The sequence below is a fragment of the Corvus hawaiiensis genome, chromosome 1 (assembly GCF_020740725.1).
Source record: "Corvus hawaiiensis isolate bCorHaw1 chromosome 1, bCorHaw1.pri.cur, whole genome shotgun sequence".
NCBI classification, from domain to species: domain Eukaryota; kingdom Metazoa; phylum Chordata; class Aves; order Passeriformes; family Corvidae; genus Corvus; species Corvus hawaiiensis.
This window is the reverse complement of record NC_063213.1, coordinates 47,789,377-47,816,801: the sequence shown is the minus strand read 5'-3', so window position 1 is coordinate 47,816,801 and position 27,425 is coordinate 47,789,377. Positions and strand designations below refer to the sequence as shown.

Below are 27,425 nucleotides of genomic sequence, written 5' to 3'. Positions count from 1 at the left end.
CCACTTGCCAGAAAACTAAACAAAATCAATAGCATTTCCCTCTTTCAACCATCTCACCACAACTCCAGCAAGTGACAAGGATGGCTCAAGAGACAGCTGGACTACCCAACCCTGTTTAGCCATCCCATGTAACTGCTTACTGATTCTCAGGAAAGACAAGGCTCCTGAGAAGACAGATAAAAAGCTTTATCACCCATACCCCAGTATCAAGTATTGTTTAACCAATATTCCAAAGCGACACAAAATGCAGAACAAAAGACAAGAAACTGCAGATCAGTGGACTTAACTTTTATTGAGGGGAAAAAAGTTTACATGTAGCTGTAAGTTTTTCCATCCATACTTCCAAAAGTTCAAAAAGGATTGGAAACAAAACTTCCTCCATCATTATTTCAATACCAAAAAGTTGGCAATTTTTTCTGTCATGAACAGCAAATTATATAACTAATTGCTATGTTCAATAAATATTTTTTCTCCTGCGCCAATTAAGGGGAAATATTCAACCAAGTACCACAAAGACCCCAGGAATTTAACAATTTTAATTTCAATTGTTATCCACTGCATTGCAATCCAAAAACTTTTTTCTATAAAACACAGCCTTAATTTTGAGTGTACAAGGATCTATTCTCCCAGTCAGTCAAATACCAAATTTTGCTCTAGCTCAAATAGTCTACTCCCAAAGCAACTACCTGACAAAAAAAATACAAAAAAAATCCTCTGGTTCATGACTATCTAAGCAAATTCATCATTACAGAAAAGGCTCAAAGTCATTACTTGTTTATCAAAGTAATAGGTAAACATTTTAACAGAAAGATTAACAACTTACTTGGAAATGCAGGTTTATGTTAAAGTATCCGAGTGTGTATACTACATATGACATGCAAGATTTAAAAATATCAATGCTCTCTTCTGATTAGTCAGGAGTCCAACTGTTTTAAAAACGAAATAGGAATGACTTCCAAAATGTATCAGCACTTTGGGGTTCTCTATTTCATTTTACTCAAGATGTTTTACTACACAAAAACTACAACAATTACAATATTTAAGAGTATTACAATAAGGAGGGATGGAAAATAGGAATACTTCAACTGAAAATATGTATATTCTAAATGAACCAAAGACTTGTGAAAGAGCTGGAAGGAGGACAAGAAAGGGAAGATGGAAGGGAAAGCAGTAGGGATGCTAAAGATCTGAACTTTGTATTTAAAAATCAAGTCCTCAACTGTAACTCTTCTGATCTTCAGTAGCGCCCTGGAAAAAAAAAGATAACACAATTACTAATTACACAATCATAAACTAACTGTACACGTTATCTCAGCTTAACTGTGCCCAGCTTTTTTTGCTTTCACATTCAGAATTTCCATTGATCAATTCATATAACAATGTTTATGTCAGCCAGATTCTGTTTATTCACTTGTGTTCACTTACTTGGACTATAGGAACGGGATCTTGATCGCGATCGGTATCGACTATAGTAAGGCGATGGTGATCGTCTCCTTTAAAGGAAATTAAAAAAGAAACCAAACAACATCCATTATGAAAGAAGCCTTATTCACATCACTTCTACAGAACAGAACCACTTCCTTAGCACTGAAAGACTTGGCCTCCATGAATGATTTCTGCTTTATTTGGCTGTGGCTTATGGTTATTTAACAAATGCTTTTATATTTCTCTATTTGATGTGTTTAAAACTGTATGATATTCCCAGACAAAGAATTTAATAAACTCTCACTAGCCTTACAAACACATGAAGTGCTTTTCCAGATGCCTACAATTCTTGTTGAACAACATTCTCTGAAACCAGATAACTTTCAAAACAGCGAGATGGTTATGAAATGTCAAGCATTAAAAACCCCATCCACAAATAATCCCTTTTTAAACAGCAGTGTGTATCAGCTGTCTCTGGTTCTATATACAGCACAGAAAAACGAGTTCCCTTTTTATCTGTCCACTTGATTCCTGGGGTACATGCTCTCTACTTCCTTCACGTAGCAAAATTAACCCCTTGCCCAACTGAAAAACCAGATTACATAAACACTGAAGATTCTGACTACTTTAATCCCACAAAACTTAAGGGAAGGAGGCCCTAACACATAAAAGGCATGTATGCAGAATATTGCTGCAAACTGACTAACGTGTTTTGTAATGTAACTTTTCAGTATTCCCCACAAATCCACTGTTCTTACAGAAATAGAGTAGGTACCTGTATCTGTAGTCATATTCTTCATATCTGTCATATCCTCTGTCATACCCCCTATCATAATATGAGTCCCGGCGACGACCCGCTCCACCACCACCACCTCCTCCACTGCTATTAGGGGAAAAGAAAGAACAAAAACAAAAACCCCTTTATATATCTATTCTTTGTCTTGATTTAAATTATTAGATAAATAAATATAAATTATTTAAAATCTTTTTTTAAGTGGTCTTGTAGTAAATCAGACACTTAAAACTACACCACAAAACAAATCGCTAAACAAAATATTTTAATAAAAACACCTTCAAAAACTCCCAGAAAAATGAGGGATTTGAGTCTAATTCCCATCAAAATCAAAGGCAAATGGGCACCTTAGTATTTCAGCAGGCGAAAGATACATTAATTAATCATGCTGGGTATTATTTTTTAATAATACCTCCTTCAACACTTTTGTAAATAAAGATAGGATAAACCATAGTAGAATTTAAGAGTGTATGTGAACCACAGAACTACATTCTTTATGTTAGTAACTTTGTGATAAAGTACAAACTGGCATAACTCTAAATCTTTTTAGAAGTACCTGGAGTTCTATTTCTTCAACCAGAATCCAGCACTCAGTTTTAATCCATTGAACTTACTGTGTTGGCCTGCCCATGTAGATGCCTGGGGTGGGTGTATGTGCTCTCTTGGTGATTGAGTAATCCACTCGAATCCTCCTGCCATCCAGCTCCATTCCATTTGCATGCTCCATCGCCTGCAGGAGAGACAAGGACCAGGGATGTGAAATCTGCAACCTACGGGTAACTATGGAAGGCTATGTACAAACACGGTTATTTTCCACCAGAAAAACAAGCCCTGAACTTGTCTTGTTTAGACTGGTTACTAGTGCCCCACTGTGGTGAATGGCTCATCTCTTGTCCCCATGCCCGTCCGCCGGTGGTGTTACAGGACTGCACTGGGGTGCCGGACTAATACGACTCTCAATCCCTTCTTAAGGGAGAACAGCCTAACTACTAACACGGCCACTCTCCCCAGACTTTATCTTTTACCCATCTGAAAGGTAAACTGAAAGTCAAAACAGCTTTTTTTTCTGAGAACTGCATCTTTCCTACCGCCGTCTCCGACCCAGAGGGGCCGGGCGGATTCAAAAGCTGTGCAAAACAGTGGCTTCCTGTAGGGTGCATATGGCCGGATTACTGCTCGTCGGCTGCCATTTCATGCTCTCCCAGCCTCCTGCCATCTCCCTTACAAGGACCTACTTCAGCAGAGCTTAGTAAAATGGCGGGTTCAGCCTACATGGATACCTAATTACAACCTTCCTCCCCACTCCCTCTCACAATAGCAGCTCGCTTAAGTGATACACACAAGGGTCTGCGCTCAGATGCCCGTGCCTTCAGACCCGCCCGCAGCCCCTGCACGCACTCGCTGGGTGTTCCAGCCCCTGCTTCTCCACTCTGAGAATCAATACAATGGCCTTTCACAAACTCAAACCATCAAAGTAAGTTTTTCAAAGGAGCACAGCGTACTTTTGAGAATTATATTCATGCAAAAGTAGCCTAAAAACCCAAACGCCAACAAACCCACAACAGTTAATTTTAACAGCTAATGCCAGACTTAAAAGGATTTTTAAAAATTTGCTTTTTGAATTTTAATAGCTTTTATTAGCTGCTGCAGGATCTCTGAAATACCAATACACACCACTTGCTTCTCCACACTAAGCACAGCACTTAGTCCAATATACATTATTTTAATTTTTCATGTGTGGAAAAGAGACACTGTTTCAATCTTGAGTTAAAGAACATAACCACGTTGCTGTTTTTTAGCTACAAAAAAACAACACCCAAGCTCAAAACATGAAGGTGCTGCTAAGCAGAGAATTTTTTTCTTTTTTTCTTCTTTTTAATAATAAAATATTTATTCAAAAATCTCAACTCCAACAAGAGCCTTACTGAACTTACATACAAGTCATAAAGGAGATACAGAAACCTGACATCCACATGATTTAACTGCTGTGCCCAAACTGGAAGTGACTGATGATCACTAACGTATTTATTGAGAGTGAGTTTGGATTTTAATAATGCTGTTTGTGTCCATACTATATCGCCACCTAGTGATTTGTGCTCCCGTACAAAACTAACTGTATCTAGCCAACTGCACGGCTCAGGAAAAGAGCATTCCAAGTCTTTCAACATACACTCAGGTATATTTTGTGACTAAAACATGCTCCTCAGCTTTAGTTTCCTAGCCTTAACACCTTTTTTTAATATCCTGTTCCACAATGATCTAAATTAATCTGTGCATGCATCCTAGGAAACTATGTGTGCACAAACGTAAAAATGAAGGCTGCAAATATCTGGCTGAAAAATTAACTTTATGATGAAAAGCATCTTTCTGAAGATGCATCAAGTTAACCTGTAAGAAATTTTCTGCTTCATGGCATTTTTAAGTCCAGTCAACAACTTGCAGAATAGTAAGCCTAGCTGACAAGAAGCCACCTCAAATCCAGAACATCTGGCATGCATGTCTTATTGAGTTAAGCCAACAAACACCTCTTCAAGAGGAAGAGTTCTTTGACAGAGGGAGCAGTACAGGGAAGAGCAACATACCAGAAAAAGAAATGAAGAATTAATTTTGAGACCTGACTGTTTGTTTTAGAAAATACCAGGAAATGTGTTACATTTCAGTGGATAAAGATTAGTTCATGGTTACCAGGCTGCATGGAACTCCCGACATCCTAGTAATAATGTCTAATGCCCTACCCAATATTAAAACATTAATTTTCTTATGGTTCAGCCACTGCCAGCAATAACTGCCACCTAAAAAATTCAAAATAAATAAAATCTTTAACAGATATACAAAAGTAGTAAAGGCTCTTACAGTTCTGACTGCACCCTCAAATGCAGAAAAGCCAAAACCTACAATAATTAATTGTATGGATCACTCACATTCAGTAATTAGCAGCTGGAAATTCCTTCCAAGATGTTTCCAGATTCCCTGCACCACTCTTAATGTGCACATCTCAGGTCTTCGAAGTAAAGTACTTAAGTTGACATTATTAGGTAAGGACTGCTGCAAGATGACCAAAAGCCCTTTCTGAAAACCTGTGTTCACGTAACTGATACAACAGTATTTATTTTGGATGAAGGCTGTGAAAATATATTAGTGATACTAATCACTGGCATTTCTGCGCTTTATTGAAAGTTGAAGTACTTTAAAAGAACATTTTGGATTTTACAGTTTTATTGTATGTCATATTCAAAACAAATTTCAGTTTCCTTTTCTTGCTGTTTTTGAGTATGCATGACTGCTGTGTTAAAAATATTTAAGTGCCAAAGAGAAAAAATTGCATATTCTCTCTAACAATGCAGAAGACATTCTCAAATACTGTTTAAGATGGTCAAACAAAACTTTTAAAGAAAAAAATCAAGTAATATTTGGGCTTAAGACACACAATGCCCTCTTAAGGAGTCTTTTACTGCCAACAATCTGTTTTTATTACAACCTGGATTCTTTTCCAAGTATCTGAATGTTGTTTGTTAAAAGACTTGCATGGCTTTTGCAAGAGGACAGTAAGCAAGAAAACAGCATTCCTATCAACATATAATATTAATTCTGTAGCAAATTCTATGGAAAAATTATTTTTGTAGGCTAGAATACACATCTACATGTTTGCAGTCAGAAAACAGAATTAGGGTTGGGAACGGCACAGGTTCCATCTTGGATCACATTTTTGAAGTTTTAGAGTTTTAAACCTTCAGCAGACTATCCATAATAATGAAACTTACCTATAAGGTGTTAGTTTGACAAAACGAGCAGTTCCTGAACTACAGTTATCTCCAGTGGCTCAAAAAAGTCAGAAGGCATTAAATTTAACAAAGATTTCAATTTCATTTGATATTTAATACACTACATGATGTTTTCCACATGTATGAGCAGTTATGTAGAGTAAAACAAGTTTGGAAACACAACTTTTAATTAAGTGCACAAACTTCAATGTGTGGCTGGTAGTAGTTAAGCAATCAAGAACTCATTGGAAAAATTAGAAGACTTTCAGTCTGGATAACTACTTCAACAACTTGACATCACTACAAAGTTAGCAACATACAGACTGAATACACTTCAATAGACAAACACGAGCAGTTTATACTGTGATTTATATTGAAAATGTGTTTTCATGATTTAAAAATAACTATACAAGGTACAGTCTTTTTTTTTTTTTTTTTGTTCACTGTAGTTTTGGGGAGTTTCTTGTTTGTTTGTTTTCTACTGGAAGTTCTTCCCTACTGCATTTAATGCCACTGATAAAAACATCATCTCCACTCTATCACAGGTACAGCAAGGGATAAAAGACACAATGGATTAGATCCCCCTCTCCAGTATGTCGATTACTTGTTCAGTTCTGGATTTACTGAGAACAACTGAAAGAAAATTCTGGGAAAAAAAAAAAGTTCTGATGAAATTAATAAATTAAGAAACTCATCTTTACACTTGCGGCAGTCTGCCAAGTTCAATTCAAGTGTCCATTTCACTTTTGAACAACACTCAATTTACATTCTCTAGTTTGAGATTTTGAAAAAAAAATTTACAATATTGTCAACGATAACTTTTAAACACATACAATTATGAGCTTAAGCATTGATAGATTCAATGTATTATCTTTAAAGCATACTTTGGAGCTTCAGAGTCAAGAAATACAGGATTTTAGACAACCAGAATGAAGAACTGGATGTTTCTGCAAGTATTAGCAATTTCATGGTATTTCAGAGTCTCTAGAAGTCTGTAACTTGTAATTCCAAACATCTGAGACCTTCTAGTGCTCTTTTCTGGTATATCAAGGGTTTTTTTTGATACCATGAACAATACTTAAACCATTTCTTCAACAAGCCATGGGAGTTTTGTTCAATAATGTTAGTTCTAAGCTTGCACCACAGACTGTATGTTTTTCAAACTGAACTGATAAACTCTGTTATTATTCTGGTCTTTGGCAACTGAATGATGTTAATGGTTTGTGTTGATTGTTAATGAACAGTACTTCAGAAAATGGTTCTGGAAAGATGGTCAAAACTCTTTGAAGAAGAACTAACTTTCTAACTATCTAACTAGCATTAGAAAATTCCATATTGCCAACAGCTGCTGTAGCTAACACTTCTTAAGATGAGTTCCTCCTACAGACAGTACATTCACAGTAGCCTCAGTTTAAACAACTAACACTTCACAGTCTGAGCTACTGAAAAGCTGGTTTAGCAGTATATGAAATCCCTGGTAACTTTAATAAGAACCACGTCCCTAGAACAGCCAGCACTTTTCACTCATGATCTCAACTTACTGTTAACCCTGACACAATCAAATCCTCCCACAACAACTTAATTTTTTTCTCATCCGAGTACATAGAAGTTTGTGATCCTCTTAAACACAGGAAGAAAATCCTTATGTGATGGGCAGATGAATATCCTCTATAATTTAGTGAAAATATTGCAAAACAACATTACAACACTGGCTCCACGCCAATACTGCAAGCTATCTAAGAGAAAGCAAGAAACAAATCTTTAGAAGATGTTTACAGATAATGCTCTTTGCATGTTGCACCTGTAGTTCTAAGGACTTGGAAAAGGGTGGCCAAGACAAGACACTGCACCACCCAAGCAAAAAGGCGATACCAAATATTTTTAAAAAACCATCAACTTTTTGAAACAAAACAACTTCACAAAAAGTGAAACCCACTATACCCATTCTAAAAACAGGTAGATAATAACAGAAGCTTTTAAAACAGGCTTTGAACAAGCCCACAGACAAGAACATTGGCACAGCAAAACCTCAGGTTTCTAGAGAACCATTAGACATTCATCAGAAGTTTCCTAGACATCCATCAGTCCTTGACATTTACTGTCTGCTATCACACTTTGAACTAAAGAAAGTGTCCACAAGCATCTTCAATATGGGTCAAAACCTAAGATTCCTGTCGAATGTTATTTTGCAAACACTATACCACTGCAATAAAAGACATCTGATGGAAAAGGAACCTTCTGTCTGATCATAAAGTTTCATCTTAACCTCAGCAGAGTTTCAAACAGAATAGAACATATTCTGCAAGTAATCTCCTGGATTGGACACATACTTTGAAAACTTCTTTCTCAGTCCTGTTAAAGTGGAATGTCTGAAGCTACTGTGATGCTTTGACAGCTTCTCTGCCTAGTAGTTACCAAAAGCTAAGCCTGTGTGCCTCTTTATAACCAAGAGGATCATGAACAGCTAACAACAAGGCTGCTACAGTGTCATAATCTGAAATTTTGAAAGCGTTTAAGTAAAATAAACTTTAAAACTGCCCCTTTGGTGTTTTTAGGACACTGAGAAGTATCACCTTTAAGAAACGCTATTCTACATTGTCTTAAGAGTTCCAGCACATTGAGCTAGTTGGCAACTCAAAATGTCTTTACCACCATATGGACACCGTACCACTTGGTTTCAGAATTAGACCCACAGCAAGATTTTAACTAGTGCAATAACTGATCCAGTTTGTAAAAGCAGTAGTAACAGGGATGACAAAGAGGGATTTCAGCTGCAAGAGAATCCACGCACAACTGACACTGATCAATCTTTAAGTTATGAAAGTTTAAAAATAACTACTCACAATTAATTTGATGTAAAATTTTAGTATTACCTGTATTTCAGAGCTTGTCTACTGCGAAGCTTCCTTGCGCTAGCCCTCTTGAAGGGCAATAGTGAAGATTATGGAAAATCCTCATTTTTCTGTGGAGTTCTACTCTCATTTAATCCACTGATCTTTAAAAGCACTGGAATTTAGTTCAACATCTCATCTCATGATTTAAACGTTTAGGTTGTTGAGGGTTTTGGATTTTGGCTATTGTTTTTGGTTGGTTGGAGTTTTTTTTAATTATTATTATTTTTTAAGAGGAAAGTTACTTACTCAGAACAGAAGTAATTTAAGTGTCATCGCTTTTATGCATACTCAACTTTTCAAACTATCTTCCAAACAGAGAATTGCTTCATTTCCTTCAGGATTCTCCTACAAGGCCTGTCACAAGATTTCACACCTACAGCTATATCTATCTATCTATCTATAAATCTATCTATATTTATGTATCTCCTCTTTTTCTGTACCAGCTGCCACTTATTGCCATCTTCAAATCTGTCCTCAAGACCCATGAAACAAGTCAAATAAACAAGTTTCTCTTCTGTCCTTCTTGCTAAAGTATTTCAGTTATTTAAGTTCCAGGTGTTGGGAGGGTTTGCATCCTTTCCCCCTCTTCAGGCACCAACCCATTGGGAAAAAGAAAAATGGGTTTAATTACATTCCAAATTATTTTAGTTCCTGCTTAAGGCCCTAATCTTTACTTCTGTATTTCTGAATGCAAGTAACATCCCTTTTTGTTTTCCTTTGCATTCCAGTTTCATAGCATCTGCCAAAACAGCTTTATACTCAACAAATTACTTCATGCTATTTACTCGGAACATTTTAAGAAATGCATGGTGTCATGCATGACCATTGCCCATGATAAGCAGGAAAAAACTACTTCTAAAGACATATGAAGCTGTAAAACTGGTACATGAATGTGCCAAGGAATACTGTGTAAACATTCTGGATGTGAAATATTTTACAAAACAGTTGCTTTTTCAAAATCCCAACAAATCCAGCGTGTGAAGAAATACAAGGCTAGAACTTAGAAGAGAGTGGGCCATTAAAGACAGATGGATACGCAGCTATCCACCCCATGAACCTCTCTACCAACTTGTCCAACTGAAAGTGTAGGAAAATATAGAAGGGACAGTAAAGGAAGTTTTGTGTCCTTCTACTCCCCTCTATTAACCTGCAACAACCACACACAAACATCTACAAAGACTACTCTTCCCATAAACTGATACTCAGTTGGATCACACCAGAAGTCAAAGACAAGAACTAAGTATAGTTCAATCAAGTAATCCACAAAGCTGTGTTTTTTCATTAAAATATCATCAAGTATCATCAAAGTTCTTATTTTTCAGCTCCTGACAGGTTCCAGAGTTGCCATCCTCCCTGCCTTCAATGCTAAATGATCTATAAAGTGAGGAGTCATATTTAATATCTCCTTCTAAATAAATTTATCAAATGCACACAGAATCAAACAGCAAATCTGAAACATCTGCCCAAACCTATTAATCCATAAACAAGATGAAGTCTGTGACTCAGTTTATCCCAAAGAAAGAGATTATCACACAATGCAGGCTTAAAGATATTTTTTTTAGAGGGTGTGTCTTTACTTTTAATAGCAACTTTATCTGCAAATTTCAGTAAATGTGGTAAAGTTCACAGTATCATTACAGGGGTAAACAAACTACTGCTAATTGTATATTGTGGTGAATCATAGCACAGGCTGCTGTTCATATTCTTTGATTCTTTCCTTATAGATCAATTACACTAACAACTCAGTCTAGCTATTAACAGCTATCTGTTAAACAACTAGGAAAGCAATTGATTAAGGCACAAATCAAGGCAAACCCCACTATTTTTCAAACGTACAACATGCCTAAGAGAAGAAAACATGAAGGGAATCTCCAGAATTTTGATTCAGAAAACAACTTTAAAAAGTTAATTTCCAAAATGCTTCAAAAATACTACTGACATAGAAGCCTCAAAAATTTATTTGCATTTTGAAGTAACAGATTAAACTCTAAGTCCAGTGCTCACTGGTGATTCAATAGACAGCTTATGCTCAAAATCTGTCCACGCATCTGAACACTGAAAGCAAATGCTTCATTTGTTTAAAAGTGCCATGCTGCTTGAACAAAGCATTTTAAATTAATCTCACTGTGAGAATCTGCTAGTGAATACACACTCAAAAACTTGTGTTTTTTTAGATAATTAATGAAGATAATGCATAAAGAGCATGCCTGAAAAAAACAGTAAAGCATGCATTTACCTCTTTAGAATCATCAATTCTCTCAAAATAAACGAAAGCAAATCCTCTTGATCGTCCAGTCCGTTGATCATAAACCACATTGACACCAGTCAAAGGTCCATAACGGGAGAAGACTTCACGCAAATCTCTCTCAGTAGTGTACAAACTGAGACCAAATACTCCAAGACAGGTATTAGGATCCGGATTAGCCTGGTAACACAAATATTCAACTCCAATTAATTTGAGTTTAAAAAAAAAAAAATTCTTATATAAAAAAAATTATCAATTAGAAACAAATTTGATCTGAAGAAAATTGAACAGGTTAATACAAAGCTTAACACTCCAACAGTTACTATTCTAACTGTAAGATCATTTAAAAAAGCAACTACTTCCAATGGTTTTTATTTTAGAAAAAAAGACCAAGAAAAACTTCTGATGTTGGTAAAAAACTCAGTTGATAAAATTTAAGCATTCTGATTTACAAAAAAGCTACAGAGCAATAGGAACCCATGTTATTAGTATTTCATACTGAAATTACCAACAAGGGGCAGACACCACATACAAATCTGTGCTGAGAGAAGTTCTGCCAGCCTGAACTCCCACCTTCAGCCCTTCTGCACGACAATCACAGGCACTGAAGAGTGCACACTGCCTCCAGCTGCCCACACTGTGTATGTGAGCACTTGAGCTCCTAAGCACAGACAACTGAACTGTAATCTAGCTTCTACTGAAACTTCCTCCCCCTCAGCATTTCCTATCTAATTACACTGAAAGTCAATATTTACATTTCAAAGTTAATCTTTCCACTTGTAAACTGGATGAAAGTCACCTGTTTCTTTCATCTAGAGAGCAACAAGTGTTGAAGGCCAGTTCTGTGAAACTGTAATCCAAAAGCAGGCATACTTCCTTAGCGCAAAACTCTTAACTCTCTAACATGATGTAGGATACTTAATAAATTTCACTTCAACTAGACAAAGTCAAATATGTAATAGTACAAGGTACAAGTTCTCTTTTAGGATCAAAATTACTCTACATGACAGAGAATTCGTATCTGATGCCAAATCCTCTGTTAGAATTATTTTGATTGAAATACACGTTTTTCAGTTAAGCTTCTGGCACCTTTAATACTAGATGCAGCAATTTAAAACACCAGCAACAAGCACAGAGATTTAATGCTTCTGCCAAAATAACAACTGGAAGTTGACACAGATAAAATTTGTATTTCAGTTTCAGGTAAGTCATCTGTGCACAGTAATTTATGCCTCAGAACCTGCTTTTCAGCCTGATTCAAAGAGTGAAAAGGTTTAGATCTTCTGTCATATTTTTTCAGCACATTTGTTCAGGAACCTGTTGTGAAAATAAGACGCCCGCACTACTCATATATTTGAAGTTCCTTTCTTTGCATTTGTCAAAGTTCAAACTTCTGCTTTAAGACACGAATCTTTTGCAATTCCTCACTATAGCTGAAGAGCACAAGACCTGGCAGTTTGTAATTCAAAAGTTTTAAATTATATACATCAATATATGTATTTTTACTCCATATTTCTATCTATCTGATAGTTCAATTGCACTGGCAGCTATACTCATTTTATTACTAAGCTCCTGTGAGTATAACGAAATCTGTCTTTTAAATCATTGTTTGGGTAAATTCCTTCACACATCCACACCTGTTGCCCTTTTTTAACATCCCTCTTACACTTAAACCCTATTAACTTTGCTGAGGCAAGAGAAGTACTGAGATCAGTCTGCAGACCCCAAGTGCCAACTACACCACCACTGTAAGGCCTAAACTGATGGTGGAAGACTAAAGGGCAGCTTTTGCATTATGTTTTTGTACTGCCTCCCATCAACCCAGTATGCAAGCTCTGTCTAAAAGAAAAGTGGCAAAATTGCTACCAATTTCCCTGGTGTCTTTAGGACCTTGCTATTAAGGGGATTTCAAATCTGTCTGATTTCAGTTTCATTTTAACACTACCAGAACTCCTTAGAATTACCAAGAAATTCACTGTGAAAACACTCTGTTTCACAAAGTCATGTCCAAGGCAGAAAAACATCTTCACATAGCAAAGCATCCTAATATTGCCTAAAGCAGTAAAGTGGATTCTTCCACCTTTCACCACAAAGACGGCTAACCCGCTTGAAGTTCAGCTATTTCTGCCAGTTTTTCAAGACACTAGGTTAATGTTTCCTTCATAGTGATTACATGCTGGCAACAATCCATAAAAACCTACTACGAACATTGTTTCACAACAGCTTAAGCCACTGCATGCTGGCACTGCTGGAATCTTGCCCTTTCCGCACTCTCGTCTTCTCCCTCGCATTGGTATTACCTGCTCCTAGTGATCCACTTCACCAGGGTAGGCATGCAAAAAAACCCTGTATGCTTTTTGACAGAATTAATAAAAAAACTTGCAAACTAAACCAGATTAAAACTAAAAGGATCAGAAATGTATCACTGCCCTCAACAAGGAAAAGGCAGAGCTGTGTAGCTGTGTGCAGTGACACTCATTTAGATCAGCCTGAAGTGATGTGAAACTAGAAGCTGAGGCACTGAAACACATTAAGCAAGAAACTGGAGTGGAGGACTATGGTACTATGATTGGAATACCTCTCTTATAAAGCAAGGCTCAGAGAGCTGGGCCTGTTTAGACCAGAGAAGAGATGACTGAGAGGGCAGGCATCACAAAGATGGAGCCAGACTCTCTTGGGTACTGCTCAGCAACAGGACAAGGGGCAATGGGCACAAACTGAGACATGGTAAGTTCCATCTAAATAATGAAGAAAAACTTCTTTGAGGCTGTCTGAACACTGGAACACACTGACCAGAGAGGCTGCCGAGTCTCCTTCTCTAGAGAAGGAAACGCCTGCATGTGATCCTGTGCAACCTGCTCTAGGTGAGCCTGGGGGGGGGTTGGACTACCTGATTTCCAAAGGTCCCTTTCAACCCCAAACATTCTGCTATTACAAAGGAGGACACTGGGAGAAATCTCTTCTCCAAATGACAAGATTAGTACTTTGGCTGATGCAGCTATACTTTCTCCTGCTCATACAAAGACACTTCTCATTTACATTTTGAGAGACTTACTGCTCCTCCTTTTCACAACTGTAAATTTTTCTAGTCTATTATAAAGATTTACGTATTAGCTAAAAACACAGGGCTTTATTTCAAGGTAAACCAAATTAAATAATCAGAAGTATAAAATCACAAGCAACCTTCAATGTATGCTCTATAAGCAAATAAACAGTTGGGAATTTCCTTCTATGGATTCCCATGTCAATCTTATCAATACTGTCAGGTTGCCAGCACACACAGAGGTAATCTCATTTTTGTAAAGACTACATATACTTGGACCTGTAACAGAAGTAGCATCAGAAGAGCTCAACTTCTAGAGCTGATGGAAGCAGATGTCACTGTATCTGCGCATACTGACTTGCAATAGAAAGTTTTTCAACTAATTTCTACAACTTCTCTGCCAGTTGCAGGCCCAAGAAGTGCGTGCTCAGATGTAAGGACAGAGATTGCCTCACACATACCTCCCACTCCCACCCAATTCCCGTATCCCCCAGTGACAAGACAGCAGGTCAAGCTCAGCCTGCAGGTAACCTGGACTACACTGATACAAGCAGCAATTGCTTTCTTGATACTCAGCCTTTGTGAACATGACATACTCTGCTGCCAGTGTGCCTTCTCCTGTTGGACATTGGAGAATGACTACGGCTCCTTCGACGACGGTACTCTGGTGTGTACGATCTGCTTCGAGAACGTCTCCTATGGGAATGAGAATGGGATCTGGAACGAGTGTAACGTCTGTGCGAATGTCTTCTGGACCTGGATCTTCGACAAAGAGAAAGCCTTTAGTCAGGTCATAGGCACATAAAGCATTGAACTGTAAACCATACATTTTCTACTGAAAAATCTTTTTTCAGATGATCCCTACAATTAAAACCATTAAGCTTCTTCTACCTTGCATATCTAAAGATTGCATGGATCTCCAATAACCTGCTCGGTAGCACCATTTTAAACTCATTGAGAGTGATTCTGGCATACACTGAGGATTATTTTCACAACAATTTTCAGGAATTTCAAAGTTTAAACTTACATCAGCTTGGCTGCTTATCTAACTAACAATTGCACAGTGATACAAAAACTAGACATGCCACACTGTAAAGACCTGTTTTGACTGAACAATTGTAAAATCTGGCAAGACTACAGTGCTGCAGTATCTACAAGTAAGGTTTGCTAGACATGAAAATTACTCCAAAAAAAACCCCAAAAAACCACCATCCCAAACACCTGCTTAACTCCTCAAGCACTTCTTTGCACACATCTTGCTGACGATAAGCCCAATTTAAAACAGGCAGGTAATCATCTGGCTAAACACTGCGAGAAGACAAACTGCAACATTAGCTGAACTTTGGCAATTCAGAGCACAGTAACTCTTTCAGTTGCTCTCGAATGAAGTGCATAAATAGAGAAGATGTGTTACTGATGTCTCTGGGAAGGAGAAACAACTTTAGACTATTCCTCTTTCTCCTCTAGTGCTACAAATGCTGTTTTCTGGTTTCTCTCTTGGTTGATTAAAGAAAGATTCAGTAGTTCTCCCCATTTTCATTAGTATGTTGGTAAAATGGAATAGAGAAGATAGGTAGTATAAACCAGGTAATATTTATGGCATATTCAGAGAAAAAAGCCCAAAACATTCCTCTTCCGATCCATGCAAGCTCTGCTAGAACTGAGAGCTATGAAGTTTTACCTCCACACATCCATACTTGGGGTAGAAAAGGACAGAGAAGGACATGTGCAGCACTGAAAAATTTAAATTAAATCTTAAAACTCTCATAGATCAAGAGCCTTTCTACACCCAATTTAAGACTTAGTTTTTGATTATGTTTTTAAAGCCTCCAATGAAAAAGTGTCAAGAACATTGACAAGCAGTGTTTTTCAATATTTCCAACAGTTAGAGAGCTTACCCTTTTTATCTAACCCTGACTGCCTTTGCACCAGGTCTCACTGGATTTTTTTTTTTTCCCCCCCTAAAGGAGAGGTCCACACAAGAATTCCCCCAGGAACAATTTTGCGAGAAGGAAGCAAGAGCTTCACAGAATTGAAATGCAATCCATTTTCTCCCTTCTGGAAGACACAAACCTACACATTTCATTTGTGATTTCTATGTTACTATTTCTATTCATAGTACTTTTTCTATTCATACCCATGAAATCATTTCCCAACTTTCTCCACCTATACGAGGAGAAACATGCAAATTAACATATCCCTGTTAATACATCCCAGAAAGTTTTTAACTTTTACAATAGGAGAAATTTCATCAATTTACCAAAACAACAGCAGTAACACTGAGTTGACACGAATAACTTTCTGAACATACCTTGATTTTGATCTTGACCTAGAGTGCGATTCAGAATGTTTGGAAGCCCTCGATGGACTGCGAGATCCTGACCTGCTCTCTGATTTTACACGAGCAGGACTCCCAGCTGGAGATTTTGACTGGGAGCGAGACTCCTAACAAAAAAGACAGTATTAAAAATGGTATTGGTTGTGTAAATGCCTAACTCCTAACATTTAAAGTACAGTAATTCTATTATATTGATTGCTCCTGAAAAACAAATGGTTAGGCAATACCCTCCAAAACAAATTTCATTTTGCTAACCCACTGTTAATATTGTATGCTTGCCTCAAATAGTTCCCTGCTTGAACCAGATCACCAATTCTCTATTAACTAAGTAATCATGCAAATTCATCTACAACTTGATCATACAGACACTGGAACATAAACCATACATTTACTTAACCTAGGACCCATTCATTCTTCCAGATTCTTTTAATTCTACTTCACTCTTGCTTTCTACTTTTCTTCATTCTTCATTGAGTTTTTCATTTTTCATACTTCGTGTATTCTTCCCCAATTCAAACAATTCATTATAGCCTTAAAAAAATATTCAAGTGCTTCTATCTGACCAATCTTCTGTTCAATTTTTTCCCCCATTCAATTTTAATTTTCTGATCTTTAATACTTTTCATTAGCCTTCTTTTATCTTGATTTATCTTCCACATTCTTGGAAAAAACTCTTCAATTTCTTCACGAACATTAACCTTAATGGAAAAAGAACATTTAGTATATTTAAGCACGTGGGGATTATAAAACTCTGCTGGAGTTCAGATGTTATCTACCAAATTGAAAAGCCAGCAGGTAAAGTGCAAGAAACTATTTTATAAAACAACTTTTTAAAAAAATATCTTTAAAACTGTATAAGTGTCTATGTTCTAGCAATAAGCTTACTGAGTTCTCAGTGTTTTACTGTATTTGCAAAGCTACCCTCCTCCCGAGATTTTTTTTGTAAGATACATAGATACACTAAAAACTAATTAGCACAAATATATTGAAGTATTGATATCAGAGATTCCCCCCCCTAAAATATTAACTATGTGCTTCTCAGTATTGAATATCCCAAATTTTACTCCTAGATTACTAAGACACTGTCAATTCAACAGAATAGCCAAAGATTTCCAGTCGAAACCTATCTATGCACATACTTACTCACATAATACATGCACATACATTTAAGCAACATAAATTATTATTCTTCCTACTTTTTCTTCCTCATTGTTACCCTGTTTTCCTTATATAATCCATCTAAACTAAGATGTAGAATAGTATAGTTAAAGCAGTCCAATAAAAGTAAAAACAGGAGGGGTTTTTTTCTTGCATGGTAAGGCACACAAGAGAAAAACTAGGAAAACAAGCAAACAAAGAGCAGGTTAGGATTTCCTCACATTTTATAGTGTACAGCATTTCTAGGGAGCTTAGCTATAAAACCCCCTACAGAATAGCATGCTATATACATCTGTAACTTCACAAAATACTTAATGAAAAAATGCATAGCAAGTTCCCCTCCCAAAGGTGTTACATTTCATGTTTATTTGCATGATTTCTCCTCCTGACTGTCCTCACTATTTTTTTCTCAATTTCTTTCTTACTCTACCTATGTCCAGATTTGCACTTTCTTTTGCAGTTAAAATTCTTCACTACTTTGGGCTGGAGTCCTTTTCAGAGGATGCTGTCCTCATATTTCAAGACAGTAAATTCACCAGAAATGGAACCTAAGAGGCATGAGCCTCTAACAACTATTACAGCCACACTACCATTCCCCTTTACCTCAATAAAAAGGACAAAGGGCACATGGAGAATGTCACCTATTAGGATGACAGGCCTGCCAACTTTAACAATGATGGCCAAATTCAACGCTTGGCGGTGACAGGTGGACCATGTAATCAGGTCTACATAACAGGTTACCCTTATGAAGATGGCTGTGTGCTGAGCTAACTACGTGACTTCACTGAAATAAATTATGTGCCTTTAAATATTACCAAATTTGATTTGGTGTTTTGACATTTGAAATCCACTGTTTGCAATAAAGAAAAATTTCTCTTAGAACCCCTAACACGATTTTTTTATCACCTCGCCTCTTTGTGCTCTTCAATGTTTGATAGCCTCCTAAATTCTTCCCTTTATAACTCATCCTTTGCAACAATTGCCAATTTCTCTCCCTAGTAAAAACAGTCAGTAATAAAGAAAAACATTCAAAGTGACATCAGATTTAGAAAACACCCTTCAATAAAAAGACAAAGAATTCACCCTTCTCAGACACTCCTTTTACATAAGGATACTGCACTGTCCATACTTTTTACATTTGAAAGATCAATTCTTGAACAAGAACTCTGGAAACTTGAACAAAGGCAACCCCCCATCCTCTCCCACCCCCCGCCCTGGTCCTGCACAATCTAGAAGTGTTGATAGGGGCCAAAAACACCACGGACCCAACTGCTCCCATACGATGTAGAAGTCAGCTTAGTGTCCTTAGCTATTCAACTGAAGCATCTTATGATACCACTCACAGAGCCTTTAACAATATCAGCTATGACAGCAAAGCTGTATTAAGTTGACAGAAGCAAATATTACATAATTTCATATAGGTTAAGTCCTTTGGGAAGTATGTTTAAGACCTTTAAGAGATGCATTCACTAATATAAAACTTGAAAACTGGAGTGACAGAAAGGACAGTGTAAATTCTTAGAGATTTCAAACTTCCTTAACCAAGTAACTGTAGATGTAAACTGCAGCTGAAGAGAGATTACCTGATAACAGTCGAACACTGTCATTGGCAAGCAATTACATCTCATCTTCTGATGCAACATAGTTCACCTAGTTACAACTCTTACAATGCTTCAAAAGGAGACTAAGGGAATCACAATAACCTGCAAAAGTTTAAGGATTTAAGGATGATGCTGAGAAAGTACCTAGTAATACTTATATCAGCAAGACTATAGGCAGGGATTAAGGGATTCATAGCTTCAAGGAGTCACAAAGGGAGATCTTAAAGAATTTTTCTCCTCTACTTCCTACTATAATTAAACAATTCGCAAGCTGTATATTAGTCTATATCACAGACCAACCCAACTGTTCTTCATAAACTATTTATATCCATTCTGCAATACATATGACAAAAGTATTCAACATTCTTAGTATGTCATCCTTAACATAAGAAAACAGACAACTCTATTATCCCAATGCACTAAAATCTCTCAATTCTGTACCAGTCTGATCTTAGCTCCATTCTTACCACAGAATTACTAAACACTGTGTAGGAGAGAAAAGAACAAAATTGCACCTTGGCTCCTCAGCACTTTCCTATCTTTCTGTTCTAAAGATCCTCAGTCATTTAAGGGCCACAGATGAGACTCATCTTAAGCTCAGCTTCTCATCCCACCACCTTCCTACAAAACAGTACCTATCTTAATGCCTTCGGCTTTACTATGCAGCTATCCAGTCACTACTTTCACCCTTACAAACCTGTAGGCAGGTAATTCCCTATCCCCATGTTAAACTACCTCGATTTGCTGTCACTAGAGCCTGCAGGAAAAGAAACAGAGCTTTGTAAGATTCTTCAGATCAGACTCCCCTTTCAAAACAAATCCTGTATCTGCCAATAATAACACTTTTCCCAGGAAACACCTCTCCCCAAAACACCAACCCCACCCCTCACCTAAACAAAAAATATTACTCCCCCCCATAATTACAAAAACCCCAACTCAATTGTAACAATTTGCTTCTTCAGAGGAAGATGTAGTGGCTTCCTCAAGTACACACCAGGAAATGGGACTAATGATTCACCAAGAATTGAAAGCTGGAGCCAAAATCATAGACAAACACAAAATCTAAGGTTTGCAGCCTCAGTTACTGACTCTCTGGATAAAATGCACAGCTAGAAGCACTTAAAGAGAGCACTGAGAAGTATTTTTAATCCTTGTTACCTTCTTTCTTCCCAGGAAGAATAACAAACCAAAGTGATATGGAAAGGATCTCTCCTCCCCCATTATTCCATGATCACACACACCCAGTCACTGAACAACTATCAACAACTTTAGATGATCCATCTGAGCAAGGCATCAGTCAGTCCATGTATTTCATTCATACTGGTAAAACTGTTTAACCGATCCAAGTTCTATCTATCACTTAAATTCCTCGCATCTTTCAAAATAAATTCTACTTTCCAATATAATTATTATTTTAAAAGCATTAAAAACACTTTTATGCAGAGGAGAATTGCAGAAGTCTTGAAGAAGTACTCTTTCCATTTTCCACACATCAAGAGAAGGTATGATGAAGAACATGGGGAGGAACCACAACAAAACAAAACAAACAGACCAACCAACCAAAACCCCCATCAAACCAACCAAACAAAACAACCCCGTTCTTTCATGCTACTCTTCTCTCCTGAACGTGTCATGCCTTACCTCAACTCCCACCTTACAATTTCAAAGTATGACTGAAAGGCTAACAAAATTTAGAGCAAGATGCTAACTAAAAATAATGATGTAAGTTTAAATTAAGCTTTCTACAGCAAAGCGTGGGAAATGGGGAAAAAAAACCCATTAAATCACACAGAAATTTCAGGTGAAATTCATTTGACCTGGGGTGAAAAAAAGGACAGGACAAGTAGTCTAGCAATACCATTTCCAAAAATCCTGTTAAAAACTCCTACCCAAACTAAAAAAATAAGTGAAGTCAAACTCTATTAAAAGGGGACAGAAAAATGTAAGCAGTCAAAAAAGAAACATGAATTTAGCAGCAGCCCACATTCACTGGATAGAACTGTTAAGCTACTGACATCTCACTTATAAGGACAAGATTACATTTTGACAGGAATCTACCAACTTTCCTTGAAATTCACAAGAGAAGTTAAATCCTTTCTGCTTCATACTATTATCTGTCACTATACTAAAAACGAATCCCTCAATTAGCTACTCTTCTATAAATATTACAATAGTACACATAATAAGCTTCTGTATAAAAAGCATCTCGGAAGTTGCTACCTTGAAGACATGGATATTTTAAAAGTTACTAACATAAGCAAACTTATGTATTTCTCAATGATCCCACTTATGAAAAGAAAGAAAAAAGAAGAGGCTTCAGCAATAAACTTTTTGAAATTACAAGTTAATCTTCTCACTGAGTCTTGAAAATACACCTCTTCAGGGAGGGTTCTGTAGTCACTCCATTACCACACATGGAAGACAGTAAAAAGAATTTGTGTTCAAAAGGAGCAGTCTTCCCAGCTGACAAGATCCAGAACAATCCAGAAGTTATTAAGCTTGATTAAAAACAACAAAAAATAAAAATTGGACTTCCAGAAAAACTCTTGTTTCCCACACTGGTCATTAGACACTGCAAGGTGATCACAACACTCCCCAAACAAATGCAGAACCCCTGAGCATTAGCACTCCGTTGTGCCTGTGTTTCAAAAGGTATGGGAAGCAACACGCCTTCCTTTCCACAGAGGTGGCAGACTGCCACCGCAGGAGATGGAATACAATAGCTGAGCAAGCCCAACCCCGACATCGTTGGGTTTTTTTTTCCCCCAAGAAATCATCTCAAAGTTGATTAGTTAGGTAATTCCATAAGTATTTAAGTATTTAAATCCAAACTTCATGAAGCAAATATAAGGCACTTTCACAGCTAAACTGACCCAAAAGCCACTTGCATACCTGTGAAACACGGACACTTCCTTCAACAAGATGGGCCACAAGCAAAACCATGTATTTCTTGAAGTATTTTTTACATTATACTATTTATCTCACTGTAAGATCCTGCATAGAGCAGGAGAAGGCAGCTCATTAGAATGAAGACAATCAATATAGAGCTAAAAAATGGAATTTTACCTTTGTTCTGATAAAATGTTTTACCCATTTAGATGAACAGCACATTAATACCAGTAAAAAACTACTAAACTTTTAAGATTGCAGAAATCAAATGTTACCAGAAGCTCAAAAAAACCCCCAGCAACCCAATCAAAGTTTCAAGCCGAGCTACTGAAGTGCAGGTTTATTCAGACTCCCTCTTGTTCATTGCTCGGGGAAGCATCTAAAGTCGCACCACAGACTGAACACCAAATAAACAACAGCCTATTAAAAATAACAAAAAATATGAAAGGAAGCAAAAGTTGCCTGTCATCTGACAGAATTTGTCTAATCTGCTCATAAGAAGCACTCAATGGTGATAGATTACTTTGATGTTTCCAAAACCAAGTCACTGGATAAGAAGCACAACTTAAAATCTCTTTTTCTTCTTAATGTCCATAAACTCAGCTCTACCACATCCACTATATATCTAATTCTTCTGTCAGTTTCTTTCCATTAAATTACAATGGGGGGGGCGGGGGGCCTCTCTTCGGTTCAATCAGCCACATTCTTAATAGAGAACTTATTAAAGGTGAAACAAAATGACACAAAAACAGAGCAGATGTTGATTAGTCTGAGCATATTTGATTAATATTTGCTTTAAAAAAAAAGGTCAATAAAGGAGTGAGCTCGAGAAGGAAAAGATCTACAATGATTTTACCCAATACTTTAGAAACGGAAGTTTTAAAAGAGTGCAAACTAAGCAATTTCATTGGAAAGTTATTTCCATAATTACTTTCAATTTCCTGTTCAGATTAGTTAATATGATTTTAAAGTCATAAATTAGAGACAAAGCATGTAAGTGGGCAGTATCTCACTGATGATAAAATTAGCTTCTAAAATAATTCTGATCATACTCAACTTTCACCGAAGTGCTTTTGGAACAATATGCATCTACATAGAAAAAATATAAAAGACCCTAAACTAAACTTAAAACTCCCTTACTCCTTTGGAATTTAGTTTTTAAAAACACATCACACTAATTAGCACTTAAACTGACAGGGGGTGGAAGAATTGAAAGGGTACTCAGAACTGCTATTTGTGCCAATTTCCAGGAAAACAGGTTCTTTACAAACTTTCTTCCAGTTTCTGCAGTTCTTTCTCCCAGTGAAAACTTTTGCTCTTGGTGCCCTGTGCCTGGATGTAGCAAACTGAAACACCAGGACAATCAGCGCCTGACAAGAGTCCTATCCAGTTAGAAACAGCAGACTAAACACTACAGCCTCAGAGTTACATGGGCTTCATTTTATGCCTCTTGAGCACTTTCAACTGAAATGAAACATACAACATTAATCTAAAATACAATTTCTTATTGCAAGTATTCGACTACCATCACAACAAAGCAGTATTACTGAAAAAGAAAAATAAAAATGCTTACAAACAAATGCTCTTCAGTAGAACCGAAAAACTAGAAATCAATCAAGTGTCTGCCATTATGCTCAGTTATGCCACACCAATTTAGAAATGTCAGTGTAGGGAGCAAAACCAGAAGTTTTCCAAATGAAGACTTAACACAGCCAGCAGTTCTTTCCAACAGGTAAATTTTCCATCACCACAAAAAAAAAAAAAAAAGAAAAAAAAAGGAACAACTGATAAGCAGAAGTCACAGAAACTGCTACTGTAGGACTTTTCGGACTTCACGTACTCTCGAAACATTTTACTTCTACATTTGGCAGGAGGCAGTGTGCAGAAATACTGGAATTACAGAGCTGTAACAGCTTTGTAACATGAACAACAGATCCATCAAGGAACCTAAGACCAAATTCTGACAATTAACCTAACATCATTTCTTTCCTAACAATAACCGACTGTGGAAATACAGAAAAGAAAATCATCCTTCAAGATATAAATCTGGACTGTAAAATGGGAGACTGACGTCATCTTAAAAAAAACCCAAATCAACCAAGCATACTCACTGCTCAAGTTTTTGAAACTTAGTTGTTTCCCTTTCAAAGATCTGTTTATTTACCCCAATATTGTTTAGCTACACAGCCACCTTTTGTCCAAGCAACCAACACAACAGGTTTTGTTTACCTCATGCGAGGAAGCAGCAGCAGTTATTGCATAGCTAGGTAAAGAACTTGCAGCCTATGGAATTTTTTTTATCACCACAAAAATGGCAACAATAGTCATGTAAAAGTAATTTTTGGAACACAATGCCATTCTTCTAAAATTTTATTGCTGGTTTCCCCAGAAAGTAACTGTATAAATAACTGCAAGGCTGCTGTCACTGGTTCATCAGAAAGAGTCACCAAGAAGATGCTCAGGTGTTCCTCTACAGAATCTCTTAAAAGAACGAACAGAAAAAAAAAACAAAAAAAAACCAAAAAAAACCAAAAAAACCACAAACCCACACAAACAAAAAAAACCCAAAAAAACAAAACAAAAAAACCCAAAAAACAAAACAAAACAAAAAAACACAAACCTCCGCAAAATCAAAAAAGAAAGTAAATTGAGATAGAGGAGCACACAGTTCGTTCCTGTTTCAAGCAGCTTCTAATTCCTGCTTGCCCTGATCATCACTAAGAAAAACAAAAACAAAACCACAGAAACACTGAAAATAGAAGGGACCTGTCACATGTGTACATGAAAACCCTCAACCATCAGAGGGAAGACACAGGCCTAACGAGGTTACAAAGCCACAGCAGCTCGTTCGAAGCCTTCAGCTGCACCGATGAGTTTCAACGGTTTAAAAACGACGGCCGGACCTCCCCAGTGGCCGGAGGAGGCCCGGCCCGAGGCAGCTCCTGAGCCGGGAGAGACCGCGCACCTCGCACAAAAGAACGTGGGGTCCCTCCTCTTTCGGGCGGGAGGAGGCCTCGGAGGCCCGGCCGCGGCCAGGGGGGCGAGAACGGGCAGGATAGCGACCCCCGGGCCCGGCGGGCAACAAGGCGGCTCGGGACAGCGGTAAGAACACAGAGCAGCGGGGAAGAACGCCGGGGGCTATAGCAGCGCCGTTTGCACAGGATCAGCCTGCGCTGGCTGGGCGGGGGCCGACCCGCAGCACCGGACTCGGCACCCGCGCCCCACCGGGGCGATGGGAGCAGGGAGCGTGTGAGGGAGAGACGCGGAGAGCTGAGAGGGACGCGGGCAGCTGAGAGGGACGCGGGCCGTCACCCACGGCCCAGGCAAGCCTCGAGCGCCTGAAGGAGCCATTTTAGAGCCAAGCTGCGCTGCCCCCACCCCCGCTAGGCCCGAGGCTGCCGAGCACCGCCACCCACTGTCCTCGGGCCCGATCCCCTCCTCAACACGGCCCGCGCAGGGGAGGCCACTCACCCTCCCCTCGAAGTTGTTCTCCTCCACGTCGCTCATATCGGCAGAGTCCTGGCCACGGGGCTGGGGCGAACGGGGGACGCTAGTCCCGATTAGCAGCAGCAACACCCACGGCCGCTGTTATCGCCGCCGTTACCGCTACTGCCGCTATTACCGGCACCACCACCACCACCACCGCCGCCGCCGCCGCCGCCTCCCACCCGCGCCTCCCGCACCGCCGCAAAATGGCGCCGCCGCGGCCGCTCCGTCTGCGCCCGGCACCGCGCGCGGGGCGGGGCCGCGCCCGCCCCTCACAAAGGAAGCGACGAACGCTGCGGGGAGACCCGCCGCGCATGCGCGCCCCCGCCGCCCCGGTAGCGCGCCTCCGCCGCCGCGGGAGCGAGCGCGCTGCCCCCGGGCCCGGCCCGGCCCCGCCCCGCCCCGCCCCGCCAGGTGTGCGGGCGTTGCTGCGAAATGTGGAATATGCAAACAAATGTTCTTAAGAAAGGATGTTCTTTGATGTCTGATATTTGTGAGCTTTCAAGCCTAATCAGTGAGAAGAGAGATTTAATCCCTGAAATAGGCAGGTGACAAGCAAGCTCCAAGTGATGTCCAGGCGTTAAAAAGACAAATCAGTTGTCGGTAAAGTTGCTTTAGGTCAAGGTTTAGGACTCAACATGCTTCAGTGATCTCAGACCTAGGGGGAGGTTAACAGAGCTTGGGAAGAAGGACGTGCCACTGATAGTGGATACAAAGAATGCAGAATTTACAGACCACTAGGACATCTGGCGCAACTCCCAAGATAAGGAAGAAACTAATAAAGGCAACTCGGCAACTGTGCTGAAACCAGCTCCGACTGGGTAAAACGTAATTCCGGCAGGGGGAGGTCTGTGACCGACTCACAGACCACCGACTCAAAAGAAGAAAAGACTGAGCATGCAGACGAATTAGCATGAGAAGCGAGAGAATAATTAACCAATAGAAGGTAGAATACTAATTAGTAAGAGAATGAGGTAACTTGTAGCCAATGAACATTAACGCCTTTGTTTGCTAAAATGTATAAATAGTGAAAAGTTTTGGTAGTCGTAGTGATGGCTTTGTGGATTTCCCACCCAGCACCCCTTTCTGTGCAGAACTATAAATAAATCAAATACCTCGACTCTGTGTGCGGACTGGCCTCTTGCACACCGGGTGAAAAGAACCTATTTTGGGACAACACGTGACAGCCCCTCCTGCCACTCCATGCCCAAAGGCCTCCTCCTCTCTCCTACAAGGACTGCTCCTGCACGCCATGAAAATTACCAGCCTTGCCCCTTATCTTCCCACCTCCCCCAGCACATTCTCTGGGGTTCTGGTCTCGCGGTGTGGGGAAGATCATTTATATAGATGTATTTATGAAACCGTATGAATTTGTTTAGGTCCACATCATGAGGGGTGTTTTGTTATGGCAAGAGGATATTTAATATGCAAAGCTGGAGGGCTGCTTTTATTGTTGTACACAGGTGGAGGTAAAGTCACAGGAGTCGGTCTTGACTGCTTCTATGAAATAAAGGCCTAAATTTTGACTTGCAATCACGAAAACTGCATTTTAACCACGATTTTGTTAAAAGTTTTATCCTTTCTGCTCAATCACCTCAGAAAGGTTTCCCTGCTCCTGTGTCCTGTGCAGTTTTGGTGCTTCCTCCTCCAGCATGCACCAAAGCTAGAGCTGCTCATACCTTGCAGGCATTTGAGACAAAGGATGTAGTTCCTTAAGTCAGAAAATTTCCAAAGATGATGAAGCAGCTAAACTTGCTCTGTCAGTGCAGGAAAGCACTGGGTTTCCAACAGG

General features: G+C 38.7%; 1 protein-coding gene across 5 annotated transcripts; it reads right to left on the bottom strand.

Annotated features, from left to right (window-relative positions):
* Positions 1-273: 273 nt before the first annotated feature.
* Positions 274-25,818, bottom strand: TRA2A (transformer 2 alpha homolog). 5 transcript variants are annotated; one of them, XM_048303387.1, is made up of 8 exons: positions 25,619-25,818; positions 16,473-16,606; positions 14,758-14,917; positions 11,110-11,298; positions 2,833-2,948; positions 2,201-2,308; positions 1,426-1,493; positions 274-1,248 (listed from the first exon to the last, which is right to left on the bottom strand). In XM_048303387.1, exons 1-8 carry the CDS (start codon positions 25,652-25,654, stop codon positions 1,238-1,240), a joined length of 822 nt encoding a protein of 273 aa, XP_048159344.1. In that variant the 5' UTR covers positions 25,655-25,818; the 3' UTR covers positions 274-1,237. The 5 variants fall into 5 exon arrangements, with proteins under 5 accessions (XP_048159344.1, XP_048159328.1, XP_048159335.1 ...); XM_048303371.1 differs by having other exon boundaries at positions 14,758-14,923; positions 25,619-25,816; XM_048303378.1 differs by having other exon boundaries at positions 2,201-2,305; positions 14,758-14,923; positions 25,619-25,816.
* Positions 25,819-27,425: the final 1,607 nt, after the last annotated feature.